Consider the following 15923-nt stretch of genomic DNA (forward strand, 5'->3'; position numbering starts at 1 on the left):
CCAGTTTGATGGACGATGTGGACTTTTTTCATTCTGATTTTTCTTTGTGAGTAAAAATTCAAAGCTTCTGGTTGCGCATTAATGTTGGTGATGAATAAGACTTGATGTGATTTTAATCATTGTCTTTTGAAGGTAAAGGCTGCCCTATTTTGGCACAAATCTGGTAAAGTCAGTGGGACTGTTTGAGTCTCTTGGTCAGTCCGTGATCTGCAGCAATCAGTTGTGTGCCTGGGTCACCTTGCCAGTTCCCAAGGCACTTAAATCCCATTTTCCTTTGTTTCATAGAAGTTCTTATTTTTTCTCTAACTTTCATGCTGCATAAAATAACCATGTAAACAACAAGAGTCTCGTGTGTGTTTGGAGAAGAACAACACAACACAATGCTCCAAACGTAGATGGACATCATTCACACTGTAGCTTACAGCATCTGAATCCCCAGCCTGTGTGATGTGTGTGTTAGGACAGAGTTGGTACCTCAGTTCCCCTGAGTTAAACCTAAAAACCGCTACAGGGGTTTTTTTTATTCCTTCTTTGGCGTTTAAAATTTGTGAAAGGCTAACTTACAGGACTTGTACAATAACTATTTTCTTTCTCATTTTTCCCATGTTGGCACTACAGGATGGGAATCGCAGCTCCTGGAAACGGGATTCCTGGGGATATTCCTCTGCCCGCTCTGGACCCTCTCCCGCCTGCCCCAGCACACTCCTCCTTCCAGCATCGTCATCTGGGGCTTTCGGTGGCTCATCTTCAGGATCATGCTCGGAGCAGTAAGTGGGACTTCACATTTTTTGCTCTTTTTTTGAGGTGACAGCGAAAGGAGTGTCTCATCCCAGCAGAAAACCTGCCCCTGGTCCAACACGTTGGAGTCCTCTGGTTTAGGAATTTTTCTGGTAACAAGGAAGGAGCGTGTAGCAGGAAATGCTTCATGCTCTCTTTCGCAAAATCTTTCAACTTACTATTAGGGTGTATTTTAAGGCAGACAGACATAGGAGTAAGAATATCTGTGTTGATATGTTGGTGCTGCTCTTCTGATTGGCTCTTGAAGAGGAATAAAAGTGAAGTTTGAGACTTGGGCATTGTGGCTTTTTGATAAGATGTTTGGGAGTCCAGTGGGTAATTCCCAGGAACCAGGAGCTGTACCCTGAGTTATTATTTCTTTGTGTGTGCTTTGCTGATATGTCATTCTCTGCTCTGTGTTTTCAAAGAGAACAATTGCTGCGTTACTGTCCCAGTGCCAGTGGAAATTCCCAAGTAGCTTGTAAAAGAATCCATCAGGAACTGACACATCTTTGTTAAAATAAAGGTGTGGCAGAGGCATTATCCTGGCGTCTCGATACACATTTTGGACATTTCAAAATATCCCAAAACTTTAAGCTGAGGATCATCACTGTAGAAGGTGTTTGCAGGCAGGTGGGACATTCCTGCGTCCATTTACTCTAAAATTCTTCTCTCACCCCACATCTTAAAGTGCTTGAATCTGTAGTCATAGAATCATAGAATGGTTTGGGTTGGAAGGGACCTTGAAGACCATCGAGTTCCAACCCCCCTGCCCTGGGCAGGGACACCTCCTACCAGCCCAGGTTGCTCCAAGCCCCGTCTAACCTGGTCTCGAACACCTCCAGGGATGGGGCAGCCACAGCTTCTCGGGGCAACCCTTTCCAGTGCCTCACCACCCTCAGAGTGAAAAATTTCTTCCTAATGTTTAATCTAAATCTCCCCTCGTTCAGTTTGAAGCCATTCCCCCTCGTCCTATCACTACATGCCCCAGTAAAAAGTCCCTCCCCAGCTCTCCTGTAAACCCCCTTTAGATACTGGAAGGCCGCAATAAGGTCTCCCCGGAGCCTTCTCTTCTCCAGACTGAACAGCCCCAACTCTCTCAGCCTCTCGTCATAGGAGAGGTGCTCCAGCCCTCAGATCATCTTCATGGCCCCCCTCTGGACTTGCTCCAAAGCAAAACTAGGTCAATAAGCTCTTAACTATCCTCCTGCTCTTAGAAAAAATAAAATAAATTTAAGACAAACTGTTTTTGTATTAACCTTAGTGTTACCTGTTTTTCAGACAACTTTGTTAGTGGAGAATGTGTTATTGCAGTCGATATTCTTGGAAAATGTGTTCTGTACGCTTGTTGCATCAAAGGGCGTCTTCCCAGCCCACGGCAGTTCAGCAAATTCAGCTTGAAAGAGCAGAAAATTTTGCTTTTTTGTATGTGTCGTGCAAGTGGTATTTCAAAACCCACTCTTTGATGTTGCATTCATTTCTTTGCCATAGCTGTTGTGTAGCATTGCCAAATTTTGCTCAGCTTCCTAAAGCTGCAATTCTTGCTCGTTATTAATTCCTGCCATTCTTGCTTATTATTAATTAAATAGATCTGGTCCTGCTGCAGGGCAATATAGATGGACAAAATGACTCCTGAAGGTCAACTCCACCACAGCTTTCTGTGACCCTATAGAATATCTGCATATGTAGATAATCCCATAGATTTTAATGCAACTGCTGCTTGAAAATATTCAGTAAGGATTTATGGGACAAAGTCACCTTTGTAATGCTTTTAAAATGCCATAAAGCCTTCGGTTGGAGTTCAGGTGAATGATGCTGTTCTAGTGTCCTGCTGTGCTGTTCCTGCCATACCCTGGGATGGAGGCACCTGTAATTGCAACTTTACTTTAAATGATAGAAATCCAGTCTTTTAGGAAGCCTGACTCTGGTAGAGAGAAGGTCTTGTCTGATACTTCCCAGGATGAGAGCGGGAGATGGAAGATCTCTGTGCTGGGCTGAACACACAGTGTCTGGGCACTCATGGCAAACAAGCTGTTGTGGTTAGGTAGGGAATGCAAAATTATTTAGGGTCTTGTGATCTGTTTTGGGGAGTCTTTTCCTGGGACAGCTGGGAAATTCCTGTTAGAAAAAAAAGCTGGAATGGTTGTTAGCAAAACTGCGGATAGGAAAGGAATTGAAATGGGAGCATCTGCAGAGCTTGGTGCTGTTTATGAAATGATGTTGAAGGGAAGCGTGATAGCCAAGCGAGGTGCTGTGTATGGTTCTGGGAGAGAATGATGGAAGGTAATCGTTAAAAATGGCCTGCCTCAAACCAGCAGTTTGTAAATCTGTGCGTGGACCCTTCTGCAGCATCAGAGTCCATCACTGGGAGAAGCAGTCGGGAGCTGTAGGGCTGGCACCGTGACAGGCTCTTACTGCACAGAGACACCGTCCCCATAGCATCAGGGCTGCATCTGTGGCGGGTCTTACTGCTCACCGTCACTTCTGCACAAGGTGGCCTCTCGACTTCTTCTGGCTCTGTGTGGAACTCCTGGGGGACAATAATTTGCAGTCCACGTGAACATGACAGATGATGAGATGTGGGTCTCCATGCAGTTGATGCAATGGGGATGAAGGATATGTTGTCGGTCTAGTGAGAACGGTTCTGTTGAAACTTTTTTGTCTGAGAGATTAAAGGTGGGTTTGGTATTAATTTTTTGTGAGAAAGCGTCTGTTGTTCTTGATGCTTTCCCATTTCTCACCTTGACTTGCTTAAAATTGAAATCTTTCAAAGTTGGCTGGAGAAAGGTCCCTGTTACATCTACCCTTGAGCTGGCTGGAGCCGCGTGTCCCCGAGCCGTGGGATAGGTGTGGGGAGGTCACAGTCCCGAGGGCAGCTGCTCTCCGCCTGTGGAAGGATTTCTACGAATTTAAAGCCGCACTTAAAACTTAACACACTGGCCACGACTGAGGCATGGTTTTTACAGTAGTTCTCAAGTGTTTTAAGCAAGTGTTTAGGGAACACAGTTGAAGGCTGCTAACCTGCCAGAAATATCCATCCATGTTTTATTACAAATTAAATTTCCTGTCTGCTCCTTTAAGCACAGAATGATAAGCATGTTAGTAGCTGGCCCGCGGGGTTTCTTCATTATATTTTTGAGGGCAGCAAAGGTCTAAGTTGTTAAAGATCTGTGAGCGCAGTAACACAGCGCTGGCTGGCCTTCAGCGACACTCGTGGGGACCCACGTGGGTCACCGGCGGGGTCCCAGTCTCTGCAGAACCCCTGTGCAGGGATTCGAGAGGAGCTGAGAGTGATCCCTGTCTGCTGGATTAGATCCCATGAGGTGACCTGTTAATCCTCTGACCTGGTGAAGTCCAAGATGCAAGTTACCTTAAATGCAAGTTAGACTTCACTTTGACTGCCGGGCTTGCGGGGGGCATGCTTGTGGGGGTTTGGTTTTTTGGGGTGGGTTTTCTTGTTTGGTTGGTTTTTTTCAGGAACCTCATTGTGAATGCATTATTTGGGCCATTTATCACCAATGACATTTTCACCAAATGTCAGCATAACCCCTTTGTCCCTGAGGGGTGGAGGCTAACTCCTGTGGTCTTGATGCTTCTCAGCTTCTGAAATGCTATTTCTCAGTCGTGATGCTGATTGTAGAAAGAATCCACGGTCCATGACACCAAACGTAGGGAAACACAGCTGATTTTCTTAACAAGTTATGTGATCACCGGGTTTGCATCCTGCTTTCCTTTTAAAATGGGAGTTTGACTGAGCTTTGCTCTGTTCCTGCGAATTTGTAATATATATTCTGAATTATGGGACAGGTTGGCTATAAAGGAAAACCATGCTCACCAAACATCTTTGTTTCTGTTATCCCTGTCCCATTTCTTGATTTTTATCTGGAGAGTAATAACTCTCCTGTTATTTTAGGGAGAGCCCGCTGCAGAAGAGATGCCGCCCCACGAGCCCCGTGTCTGTCTGGGTTGCTGATATATAAGTAACAGGCATGGGAGGGGAAAACATGGAAAGGTCATTAAATGGGGATCTGTACAGGCAAGTGGAAATCAGTGATTGATGGTATCTTTAATGTTTTGGGGCCCAAACACATGTACGTTTCCTTCTCAGCCGGGGTAATGACGCTTGCAGGCACCGGGAAGCGAGTTTAATGCGTGAAACCGAAGTATCCTCCTGGAGCGCAGGTGCACCTGCTCACAGGCCATCTTTGATTTCTTCCCTAATCTGGGCTGGAGCTGAAGCATGTGCACAAATGGGGCTGAAGGAGGTTTTTCCCAGGGGTGGGATTGGCAATGATTATATTTTACTCGGAAAGAAAGTCCGATTTTCCCGCACGGTTCTCCGGGGACTCTTCTAGTTGGTTGGGATGAGGCTTTCCGTGTAAAATGCCATCCTCCAAGCGAAAGGCATTCGCTCGGGTCAGCTTGGATTTTCTCGCCTTGTGCTGGATGTGAGGTGAGCAGTGCCATGGGTGGGTTTGAAACGCACCTTAGCTCGGCACGCTTGTCTCTCTCTTGCAATGTGGTGACTCCCAGTGAAGGCTTCAGGTTCTTATCCCATAGCTCTCCTGTTTCCTGCAGTCAGTTCCTGTATCATGAACAGTACGTGGGGGTGGATTTCACTTGTCAGCCCCCTTTTTTTCCATTCGGCATATCGTATTTGGGAACTTTTTCCATGTGGAGGTCTAACAACCAGAGACTGTGCATTGAAGCACTAGGAATTCCTGCCAAAATGAACACTGATGTGCTGATGCCCATTGCAGCCCCTCTTCTATCAGCCTGTGAAAGAACAGAAGATCAAGCCCAGTAAGCTGCTGGATAAAAAATAAACCTGACTGTAAAGCAGGGAGGATGGACCTTGAGGATATTATTATTTCCTAACCCAAATTGGCGTGATTGTTGCTACCAGTCTCCCCAGAGCATGTTAACCATCATCTCAGAAGCTTCCTATATCCTATCACCCCACATGCTTGGTTACAACCTCCGAGTTAAGGAGCGTTGGAGCGGCAATATGTCTTTATACTTTGTACCACGTAAACTGTAGAAGTCCACAGAGCTGGCGGAAGATGTCTGAGCGGCACATGAAGCTCACAGAGGCACTGTGCCTGCTCCCCTGCTTTGCTGCTGCCTTTTCTTTTGTGTCTCCCTGTTAGTATCTCTTCTACTTAGGCGGTGACTATTGCTCCTGATGCTCAGCAGTGGTCCTGTTCCCTCTTCTCCTAGTCCTAACCAGGTGTTTGCTGCTGAAGCATGTGAGCACCGTCATCCAGCTCTGGACTGGTGTAAGGGAACCTTGCAGTTTCCTGGCTAATCCTCCCCCCAAAAAATCACGTCCAGATCTTGCTTTATTGCGCATGCCTTCCCTAGGGGCTGGCTGGGCTTGTGTAGGGGAGATGCAGCGTATAAGAAGTAAAATAATCCCGGCAGCGTACTTGCAGGAGGCGAGGAGCACAGGCAGGCTCCTCTTCTGGGGTTTGATTGGCAGCAAGTGCTGGGCTGATCTCAAATATTGCTGGCTTCTTAAAAGGCATAATTACGTGATTCAATCTATATGTTTGATGTTCCTAATAATCCATTAGCGCAGGATGTAAAGACGGATGCTTCTTAGGAACATGCAGAGGCAACAGAATAGCGGTCCCTTTGTGTGAGCGAGCAGCTTGTTAGGAAATAAGTGATGCAAACAGACATTTACGGGGCTGATTTGCCTCAGAAGCGCTCGGTGACTTGATGTCTTTGTCGTTTTGCTTGTGACTCTCTGTCACTCTGATTTCTTGAAGCTTGGAAGATGCAAAGCATTGTTTTGTGTATCCACAGGAATCAAGAGGTGGGTAAGCAAAGGTGGGTGCTCAGCCCGTCAGGCGTTAACCGAGGACGTTGACCAAACCACGACGCCTTACCGAAAGGAGCAGCCCACGCTGTCAGTGACGCGCTTTGCTTGGCGATGTTGCCTGGTGGTAATTAGGTGTTTTGACATCTGCAACTACCTGGGGAGACATCTAAGGCACGATGCTGTGCTCTCAAAGCCTCGGCCCTCTCTCAAGTATATATATATTTTTTTCGGCAGTCAGAGTTGGTTTTCCAGCTGCTCTGTTCCCTGTAGAGCTGTTGTTGGCCTCGGAGCAGTTGATGGGTTTGAGGACGGTGGGGCTGTCTGAGTGCTGCTGACCCGGCTCCCCACTCTGGGCCAGCCTCTTCTCCGAGCCCCCGGCCAGAGGGGATCCTGGGAGGGGGGGTGTCTCAGCTTCTGGCAGCCATTTAGCAAAACTGCAGCTTTTTATAATCACCCGATCCCCAGTAATGGGACTTGTTAGAGGAGTAGCTGTGCTTCCCTGGGTCGGTGGAGCAGCATCTTGTGGCTTTTCAAAGCCAAGTCACATTTGTCCTGTCTGGGCTTCGTGCTTTGGGTGGGCTGTTGGGGGGGAGCTTCTGGTTTAATTACCAGGGCTGTGGTCATCTGCTGCACTAGGTGAGGCCGAGGGCTTTACCTCCCAGATGGGCAACTTTCTCTTTTGCTTTGAGTTGGGTGGTTTTTGGTTTTGTTTTGTTTTTTTTTTTTTTTTGTGATAGGCAGCATCATTGCTCATGAGCTCTCCTTTATCAAAAAAATACAATTTATGGCTGATGCTCCATTCATCAAATGTTAGTCCCATTCATTTTTTGCAGAAGGCTTCAAAGTGGATGACAATTTTGTCGAGTTCATAAATTCTGTGCAATTCTGGGGGGTAGCTGCGAGCTGGTGAATTGCTAACGCTGTCTTGCCGAAACTTCGTAGCAACTCTTTGGATCCTGAAAGTCATTCGTGATTGCATATGTAAACCATAAAATACAGTTTCTGTTTCTTCATTAGTTGACTGTGTAAGAAACATTGTGTGCATACTTGCTCAGAAATGTGAGAATTTGATTTTCGTCAACACCTGTGTGCGTAACTATAGTAACACTGATAAAACTTAGTAACTGAAAAAAACACGTGTAAAAGGATAGGAGTACAGGAATGTGATTTAACTAGATTTTGGGAAGAGCCCTAGACAAGGTTTGTCCTCGAGCTCCCTGCAGCCAGCCTTAGTGGGTGAGGGGTGGCTGTGTGGGGTGGCGGGGGCATCTCCCGATTTCTCTGTCGTGGGGTTTTCCTGTGTTGCGTGAGCTTTAACACCCTGGTCCAGCCTGCAGCGTGATGCCACGCCGTGCTGCGGAGGAGCTCAGGCTGCATCTTCGCATGCATCAAGCTGAGTCTTGACTTGCGAAGGATAATGCTTTTAACTGTAGACATGACTTTTATGAAGGCCAACTGTATCCTGGGCTGCATCAGAAGAAGCGTGGCCAGCAGGTCAAGGGAGGTGATTCTGCCCTTCTACTCCACTCTTGTGAGACCCCACCTGGAGTACTGCGTCCAGCTCTGGAGCCCCCAACATAAGAAGGACATGGACCTGTGGGAGTGGGTCCAGAGGAGGGCTATGAAGATGATGTGAGGGCTGGAGCACCTCTCCTATGACGAGAGGCTGAGAGAGTTGAGGTTGTTCAGCCTGGAGAAGAGAAGGCTCCGAGGAGACCTTATAGCCCCTTCCAGTACCTAAAGGGGGCCTACAGGAGAGCTGGGGAAGGACTTTTTACTAGGGCATGTAGTGATAGGATGAGGGGGAATGGTTTTAAACGGGAAGAGGGCAGGTTTAGGTTAGATATTAGGAAGAAATTTTTCACTCTGAGGGTGGTGAGGCACTGGAAAGGGTTGCCCAGAGAATCTGTGGCTGCCCCATCCCTGGAGGTGTTCGAGGCCAGGTTGGACGGGGCTCGGAGCAACCTGGGCTGGTGGGAGGTGTAAGGTGCCTTCCAACCTAAACCAGTCTATGTTTTTCTCACCAATTACTCCCAAGGATTGCCTCTGCTTGTTACACACAGCTCCTCCAGTCTCACACCGGAGGGGTTTTTTGACAAGAGGCAGTTAAACATGGGGCTTTTCCCTCCTACCAGCACATCTTTCTGTTGATAAAGCAGATGGAAACAGAGTGCGTAATGAGTTCAGGTCTAACTCTTGGCATAGTATTGCCTCTTCCAACTGGAGCTGGTGAAGTATGGTGGTAACAATGGGACAGGTCAAGGACTTATTGGGTTGAAAAGCAAAGCAAGCAGCGAGTCCCCTATAAAAACTGTCGCCCCGCTGCTGGGAATGGAAAATATGACTTAGGGACTGGGATGGGGAAACGGGTCCCAAACTGAGCCAGGGGCTGTGGGAGAGACTGGGATGAGCGCGGGCAGGGCAGGAGTGAGGATGTGGGCTCCCTGTCTCGCAAAGGATGCCGTGCCAGTCCCAGGCAGGCGCTGGGGCCCCTTCGCACTTGGGCAGGTTTGTCGAACCTGGTGCTGCCAAAATCGAGCACAGCCGAGTTCAGGTCTGCCAAGATCTGTCCTCGCATGGTTACGTCTCTGGCTTAGCTGGGAACGGCATTAAATAGCGGTCAGCTTTGAGCGGAGGGGACTTGAGTGGTATTTATGGGTGCGCGTGGTAGCGTTTGCACGTGTGCTCTCTCTCCTGCTCTGTGTTATTTGAGGTTTTGGAGATATTTGAAGTATGCGTGAATGTTTTTAACGAGTGGGTATCAGCCGTGCATGGCCTGGATGGCTGCTGCAGATGAGGTTAGCGGAGCAAGTCATGCAAGGGAGTCCTGCCGGGGAGCGGGAACTGCTGCTGCTTTACTGCGGCTCCGTGCGGCTGCGACGGCGCAGCTGGCGCTTGGAGGGCTGGTGCTAAAAGCAGCATGGAAATGTCGTTATCCGTTTACAGCTGGTGTTCCTCCTGTAAAACATGAGGTACACGAAATGCCTTTAGGTCAGGTTGGACTCGATGCCAACAAGAAGCGAGAGCTGGGACTGAGTTTTCTTGTACCAGAGCGAAGGCGAGTGCTTGCTGCGTGCAGATGGCACGCGGCTGCGATGCTGTCGGGTGGTAGTGGTCCCTCTGGAAGAGCCCAGCAGTGATGGTGTGCTTCAATTTATGTGGCTTTTCATCATCTCCACTTAAAGCTGTCTCCTGTGCCTCTTCCCTCCCCGCCTTTCTCTTTGTGGGACACAAAGGTGGAGCCTTGGCCGTTCCCTGTGTTACACACAGCTGAGGTCTGGTTGTTGCTGCGCTGGTAAGACGGATCCCATCCCAACACATGCTCTGAACGAGGGAGGTGTCAGTGGGAATATCTGTCAGAAATGGTGATCAAGGAGATTAAATGCCTTGAGATTCCCACTCTTTTGTTCCTGCGAGCCTGCTGCCTCCCCGTTTCATGGCAGCAGAGACACATAAATACAAGTGAATATATACACATGCAGCAGCGCTTGTTCGGATTCTTAGCGGAGAGGTGGTTGTTTCTCAAGGGTTTCCAAAAAGTGTGTTAGTTTCTATCGGGGTGGGTTTGCAATGCCCCGTTAGCAGAGAGCCGGCAGCACTGCTGAGATGCGTACGTTAGTCAAAGGACCAGGCGGGTGATGTTTGCCAGCTTGATGATGTGACGTTCTGTACAAATAATTATCACTACCGGAGATGTAACAGGGAGGCGGAGGGGATTCAAGCACCGGGGGTGTAACAGCACGTGCGGAAACTGGAAGTAAAGAGGGAATTAAGGTGGAGCTGTGTCTTGCAAAGGATCACAGACATATGGAATAACTTACCCGGGAAGGTGGCTGGAGCAGGGAGTATAAGTGAGTCTGAGACATCTTGATTAGTTTCTGGAGGAAAGGATTGAACAGTGTAGTGAAAAAGCAGGGAAACAGGATTTAAAGCACATTACCACTTTAATTTAAAAGTGCCCAAAGCAAGGAAATTCAGATTTAAAGCTGCCAATCTATCACTGGCTGATGCAGGTGTTGGGGTTGGGACGACTCCGTGGGGTCTGTGCGCAGATGGGTCCGTGCCCCGCAGGCTCCGCTCCCCGGCCCTGGCCGTCAGCTCGCGCAGCTTAAGCCCAAGCCTCACGTATGCCCCAGGAATTAGGTCCTTTAATATGTATGTTATGTAATAATATAACAATAATATTTATAATATATGTATTTTTATATAATAATATTATCATAATCTGCTGTGTGTGCAGCGTCCTTCACGTCTTCCTCGTGCGATGCCCTTAAGATTGTTGCGGGGGCTGCTCCCTGCTCGCCAGGCTGGTGGCACACCGGGGGACGGGGTCACCCAGGGAAGTGGGGGGGTTCTCCCCCTTATCTGCACCTATTGGAGAGCCCTCCCCAGGAGTCGCTCCCCCCACTCCTCCCTACACAGGGTATGTCACGCAGAAGGTCCTGAGCGGCACAGGGAGAATTTAGGGAAACCCAAGTGCATCTTTTCAAGTTGTGATTTGTGACTTGGCGGTCCCTCCCCTTGGTTTACTTTCTGGAAACAAAATTTTTCTCTCTCTCTCTCTTTTTTTTTTTTTTTTTACACTTGAAGGATTTCCCTTTCTGCATATAACTACAGACTGACCCCCCCCAAGTCCGAGCTCTGCCTCTCCAAGTGGTTCAAGTACATCCTCAGAAGAAGCCGCTGCAGAACAGAGGAGTCCGGCAGCATTTTTTGGCAGACAGAGGCTTAGAAAATAATTTAAATCCTCTGGCGTTTCAAGTCTACACAAAAGATAGTTTCCCCTTTTACGGGTGGGGGGGGAAAGATCAGTTAAAGTGGTAGTCTTGGGAAAGAAATAGTGCAAAAAGATTTATAATAATTTGCAATAAATTCTTCCACTAAGTTCTCATCATTGTTTCCTAGTAAATGTTGCCCATCTTTCACACAGAGATGTGTTTTCACAGAGAAAGAATCAATTATTTCCAGATTATTTGTATATCATTAGGTATTTAATATCTTTTAATTTATTTTTTTTTTTTACAATTAGAAAAAATGTTTCTTTTAACCAACTGCAGCAAATTATTTTAGAAACTAGTGGTTCATGTTAAACTCTTCATTCTTCTTGTTTTGGTTTTGCTTGGATTCTGTTAAAAGTGTCATAACGTGGGTGGCATTTTAAAGGTTACTGGAAAGGGTGGGGATGTGATTAGCTAATAAGGGAGATGAACTTTCTGGCAAAAATAATGAAGACTTTGAAGCAAGCAGAATCTGGATGCCTGTAGTAAAATTACATTAGATGTAATGAAATAAAAGTTGGAATTTAAGTGATCTGTAAATATAAAAAAAAAAGAAGAAGAAGAGTCAAACGGATGTAGTTGTCATTTCAGTGACAAGCGTGCCCTGATCCTGGGCATTATGGCTCTGAAATTGAGAATAATTATTCTAATTTGTTTTATTACATTAGCGTGGGTAGGAGGGAAGAAAGGGAGCTTTCTTTTATGGCTTTCTCATTATTCATAGGCGAGCGCGGCGGGACCAGGCTCCCGACTCCCGCGCCGGGGCTTCATGGGAATTTTTGGAAAATGATGTCTGCAATGTTCTGACCTTTGCCGTCCCAGCTGCAGCCCTCCTCCTCTCTGCAGGGATCCCACACTTGACTCCTTAGCAACCTCCTTTGTGCCTCTGATCTCTCTCCATTTGTCTAGTAATAGCCCTTGGCAGGAAGACTTGTTGTTCCTTCGGTGGCTGTAAAAGGCAGGGAGCCGCTAATGCCAAGTACTTTGCAAAATCCCTTTCACCCACTCCTCGCAGCTCCGTCTTCAAAGTCAATCAGATGCTGGGGCAGTCCTGGTGGCTTCTCAAAGGGGCTTTCTGGTAGCTGGGGGAAAAAGCGGCAACAAATCAAACAAAACGAAAATCAACACTGCTGACTTCTCTTTCAGAAAAGTGGTTTTCCAGCCCGTCGAGTTGAGGTGCTTCGCAGTTGTGTTTCGTGGTGACTCCAGTTTAGCTTTTGGGCTGGACCAACCTGCGCCCATTGCGGCAGACTCTAGATGTTCACCTCTTCCGCAGGTGGGACCTGTCCTGTGGGCATACGGTCCTCAGGGCCCATCCCTGCCTGTGCGGGAGGGCACCAGAAGTTCACCTGAAGATGAGTTGTTCCATAGAATCTGGAGCCTTGTCCCATAACCTGCTGATGCTGGACCAGAACTAACATTCTCTAGGTGATGGGGAAGTCCCATCATCTCTGCGCAGGTTTGGACCTGCCCTGAATAGGGCTGACTGTGGGCTCTGAAATGATGCGCAAGGTACAGAATAAAGCTATTTAAAGAGCAGTGTCATCTGAGGAGCGTAAGCTTGTCATTCTCTGGCTAAGGAAGAGGTCTTCGAGCCCGTTATTTCTCTCTCTTTTCATGGAAGAAGCAGGAGAGATTTGAATTACCGCATGTTCATTAATGAGTGGTTTGTATGAACGTCGAGTACAGCTCTTCTTAAAGCCCTTTAGCTTGCTACTGTCAGAGTTTTAGAAAAAAGTTCCCCAAAAGCCTAATACCTGTGTCACGTCTTCCCTGTGTGGCGTTTCTAAAAGAAAGGAACAAATCACCCCTCTGCAGCACACGCGATCCAGATCATCCTTCCTGCGCCGCAGAGCCGGAACCCTTCAGCAGAGCCTGCAGGTGGGAGACGGGGCTTCACGTGGAGGGTCTGGGTGGATCTGGCCCAAATCCACCCTCTGCCACCGGCGTGGTTCGTGGCAAGCCCTGCACCAGCACACGCTGCAGTTGAAGATTTGGGCTCATAAATTATGCAAATATTTAAAAGTATGCAAACAATTTCTATAATCATAACATGAGCCGTGAGGCATAAAAGGACCATAGAAAATGTACTGAATTTTAAAAAAGCTGAAGCCCTTGCTGGTCTTGGGAATGAAATATTTATCTGTTATGAGGTGCACTGGAAAAAAAAATGGCATAAAACAATGTGGTGGAGTTCAGAGGCAGTTTTACACATCCAGACTGTATCGCTGCTGTCGTGTCACACCAATCGAGCGTCTTTCCCGTGGAGAATGCACGGTTTGAGCGTGATACTCATTATTAAGGTTGAAATAAAACGCAGAAATTTTTCAAGATTAATCCTTCCAAATGCAGAAGGAAGCTGGAGCAGGTGGGCAGCGAGCAGGCTGGGCGACTGGGTGCAGAAAACCAGGAAAACTCAAAAGTGCTTTAGTATTTTCTGTTGTGGTCCAAAGGCATCGTGTCCGGTCCCTGGGACCTGAGTGCTTCGGGTGCCGGTGCGCAGCGTGACAGGGGAGCAGCAGAGCTGGCTGTCCCCTTACAGCCCTGCCCTGTAGTCCTTAAACAATTATTATAATTTTTAATTTTAACTTTGTAAAGCTTCTTCCTCTTCCATGAACTTGGGGTCCAAATCACAGCTGGTTTTGTCTTTAAAATACACTGGTATGTTTTTGGCTTTCAGAAGATGTTCAGTGGGTAGCAGAGGCTGGCGGGTAGCCGAGCGCGTGAAGCGCAAGGCACCGTTTGGGATTTTCTCTGCGAGTGTTTCATATTCATATTATGAGAAAAAATTAAAATCTAGAGTATAGGATTGCCCGTCATTAAGATTTTTTTTTTTCTTTTCTGCCCATCTTTTGTATTGTGAAGACACAGAAAGGAGGTCTTTAAATTGACTCTAAATTTATAACGCTGGTGCCCCATACCCCACCCTTCTCTCCCGAGCCGGTATCAATAGGGGTTTTGCAGACATAGCTTGAGTCACCAGGCTTTTTCTCGGCTTCCCGTGCTATTGGCCTGTCTGTACCATTTTTTTCAGAATTAATTTTGGGCTGAAAAAGTCTCAAAGAGTGCTTTGTTCCTCCTTGACACTCACTCCAGGGGAAAAAAAAAAAAAAAGAAAAAAAACCGTGGAAAATCTGACATCTGCATTGTAGAGAAAAATCAATAGATAGGGAGGAATATAATTATCCCCCACTCCTGAAAGAATTTTTAAGATATTTTTTGTAACAGTGACTCATATCGGCTTAGAGCTTGAATGACATTTTAATTATTTAGGCTTTTTTTCATTTTGAATCACCAAAGTACAGCAGCCTGAAAGGGGTACAGTTGGGCAGAGCAATCGGCGTAAGATGAAAAGGAAGGATTTGGCGTGTCGGAGTTCAGCCGCTTCCCTCCCTCCAAGTGGTGTCGGAGCGGGAGCTGCGTGGCTCTGGGGTGTGCAGAGCAAGATGCTGCTCCGCGCCGCGGTGACGGGTGATGGATCACCCCTGGGTCCGTGAATCACGTTTGCTGGCATCAAGTAAATAAGGAAAGAGTTTGTCTTCTTTGGAGATGCTTTGCTCCTTATGCAAAGTGTAAAATCGGAGAATCATAGAATAGTTTGAGTTGGAAGGGACCTTAAAGACCATCTAGTTCCAACCCCCCTGCCATGGGCAGGGACACCTCCCACCAGCCCAGGTTGCTCAAAGCCCCATCCAACCTGGCCTTCAACAGTTGGCTGTAATGGTATGTCCATGGTGGCTCTTGAACTGACTCTTGTGCCTGGGCTTCATCTTTTGGGGAAGGGGCGTTGGGATGAACATGGGGCTGGTGGAGTTGATGGGGGAGAAGGAGCGAGGGCAATGCTGTGCATTTTGTTTGTACGCAGGTTTAATTACAAGGGGATCAGCTAATTAGAGAGGTGATTGAAAGGAGAGTGAACACAGGTGGGAACAAGAGAATGAGAGGTCTGAAATAAAGCTGGAGGTCAGAGACTGGCCAGCACCCATCTGCGTGGGGCAGAGATGGGGTGAGCGCTTAGCAGGAGGTCTGCTGGAGATTAGACTGGTGTGGACCTTGCCTGGAGGATGCTCCCTCCCGTCTCTGTTGCAGTGGATGAGCTGCATCCAGGTGGGACAACAGCCTTGGTTTGTGACGTGGGCAGCAGAGGGTGGAGGACCTTCAGAGGGGGGAGACTGGAGATGGGTTTCTGTGACTCTCGTTGTCTGTGGTGGCTGTGATGTGGACACAGTGGAAGGGCTCTTCTCCACATCTCCTGGGATGGATCCCCATGGTTCCCACACTGAGCCTTCTGCAGATCCAGAAGGTCTGGGGCAGGTCCTGAGTGTGTAGGGAGGGGGTTCCCTTTAGGGAGCCTCTGCCAGTGGTAGCAGGGACCGGGCAGTCTTCACGAGTCAGTGTTTAGCTTAATCCTAATGGCAGGAGCTGGGGATGGTACCATAAAAAGAAGCAGTGTCCAGATGTGCTCCTCTCACCAAAAAAATACAGTAGAACAGTGAGGACCCATTCTCTTCACATGTTCATCCTTGGGGAATTGCAAAGGC

The 15923-nt window shown here is 47.6% G+C and overlaps 1 protein-coding gene across 1 annotated transcript in view; it reads left to right on the forward strand.

Annotated features, from left to right (window-relative positions):
• Positions 1-15923, forward strand: part of LMF1 (lipase maturation factor 1) — a 200425-nt gene that overhangs the window by 50582 nt on the left and 133920 nt on the right. The window contains exon 4 of the mRNA XM_009888557.1: positions 619-767. Within this exon, the coding sequence (XP_009886859.1) occupies positions 619-767 (149 nt within the window). The remainder of the gene's footprint in view (positions 1-618; positions 768-15923) is intronic.

Source organism: Charadrius vociferus, unplaced genomic scaffold (assembly GCF_000708025.1).
Source record: "Charadrius vociferus isolate BGI_N301 unplaced genomic scaffold, ASM70802v2 scaffold27, whole genome shotgun sequence".
Lineage (NCBI taxonomy): Eukaryota > Metazoa > Chordata > Aves > Charadriiformes > Charadriidae > Charadrius > Charadrius vociferus.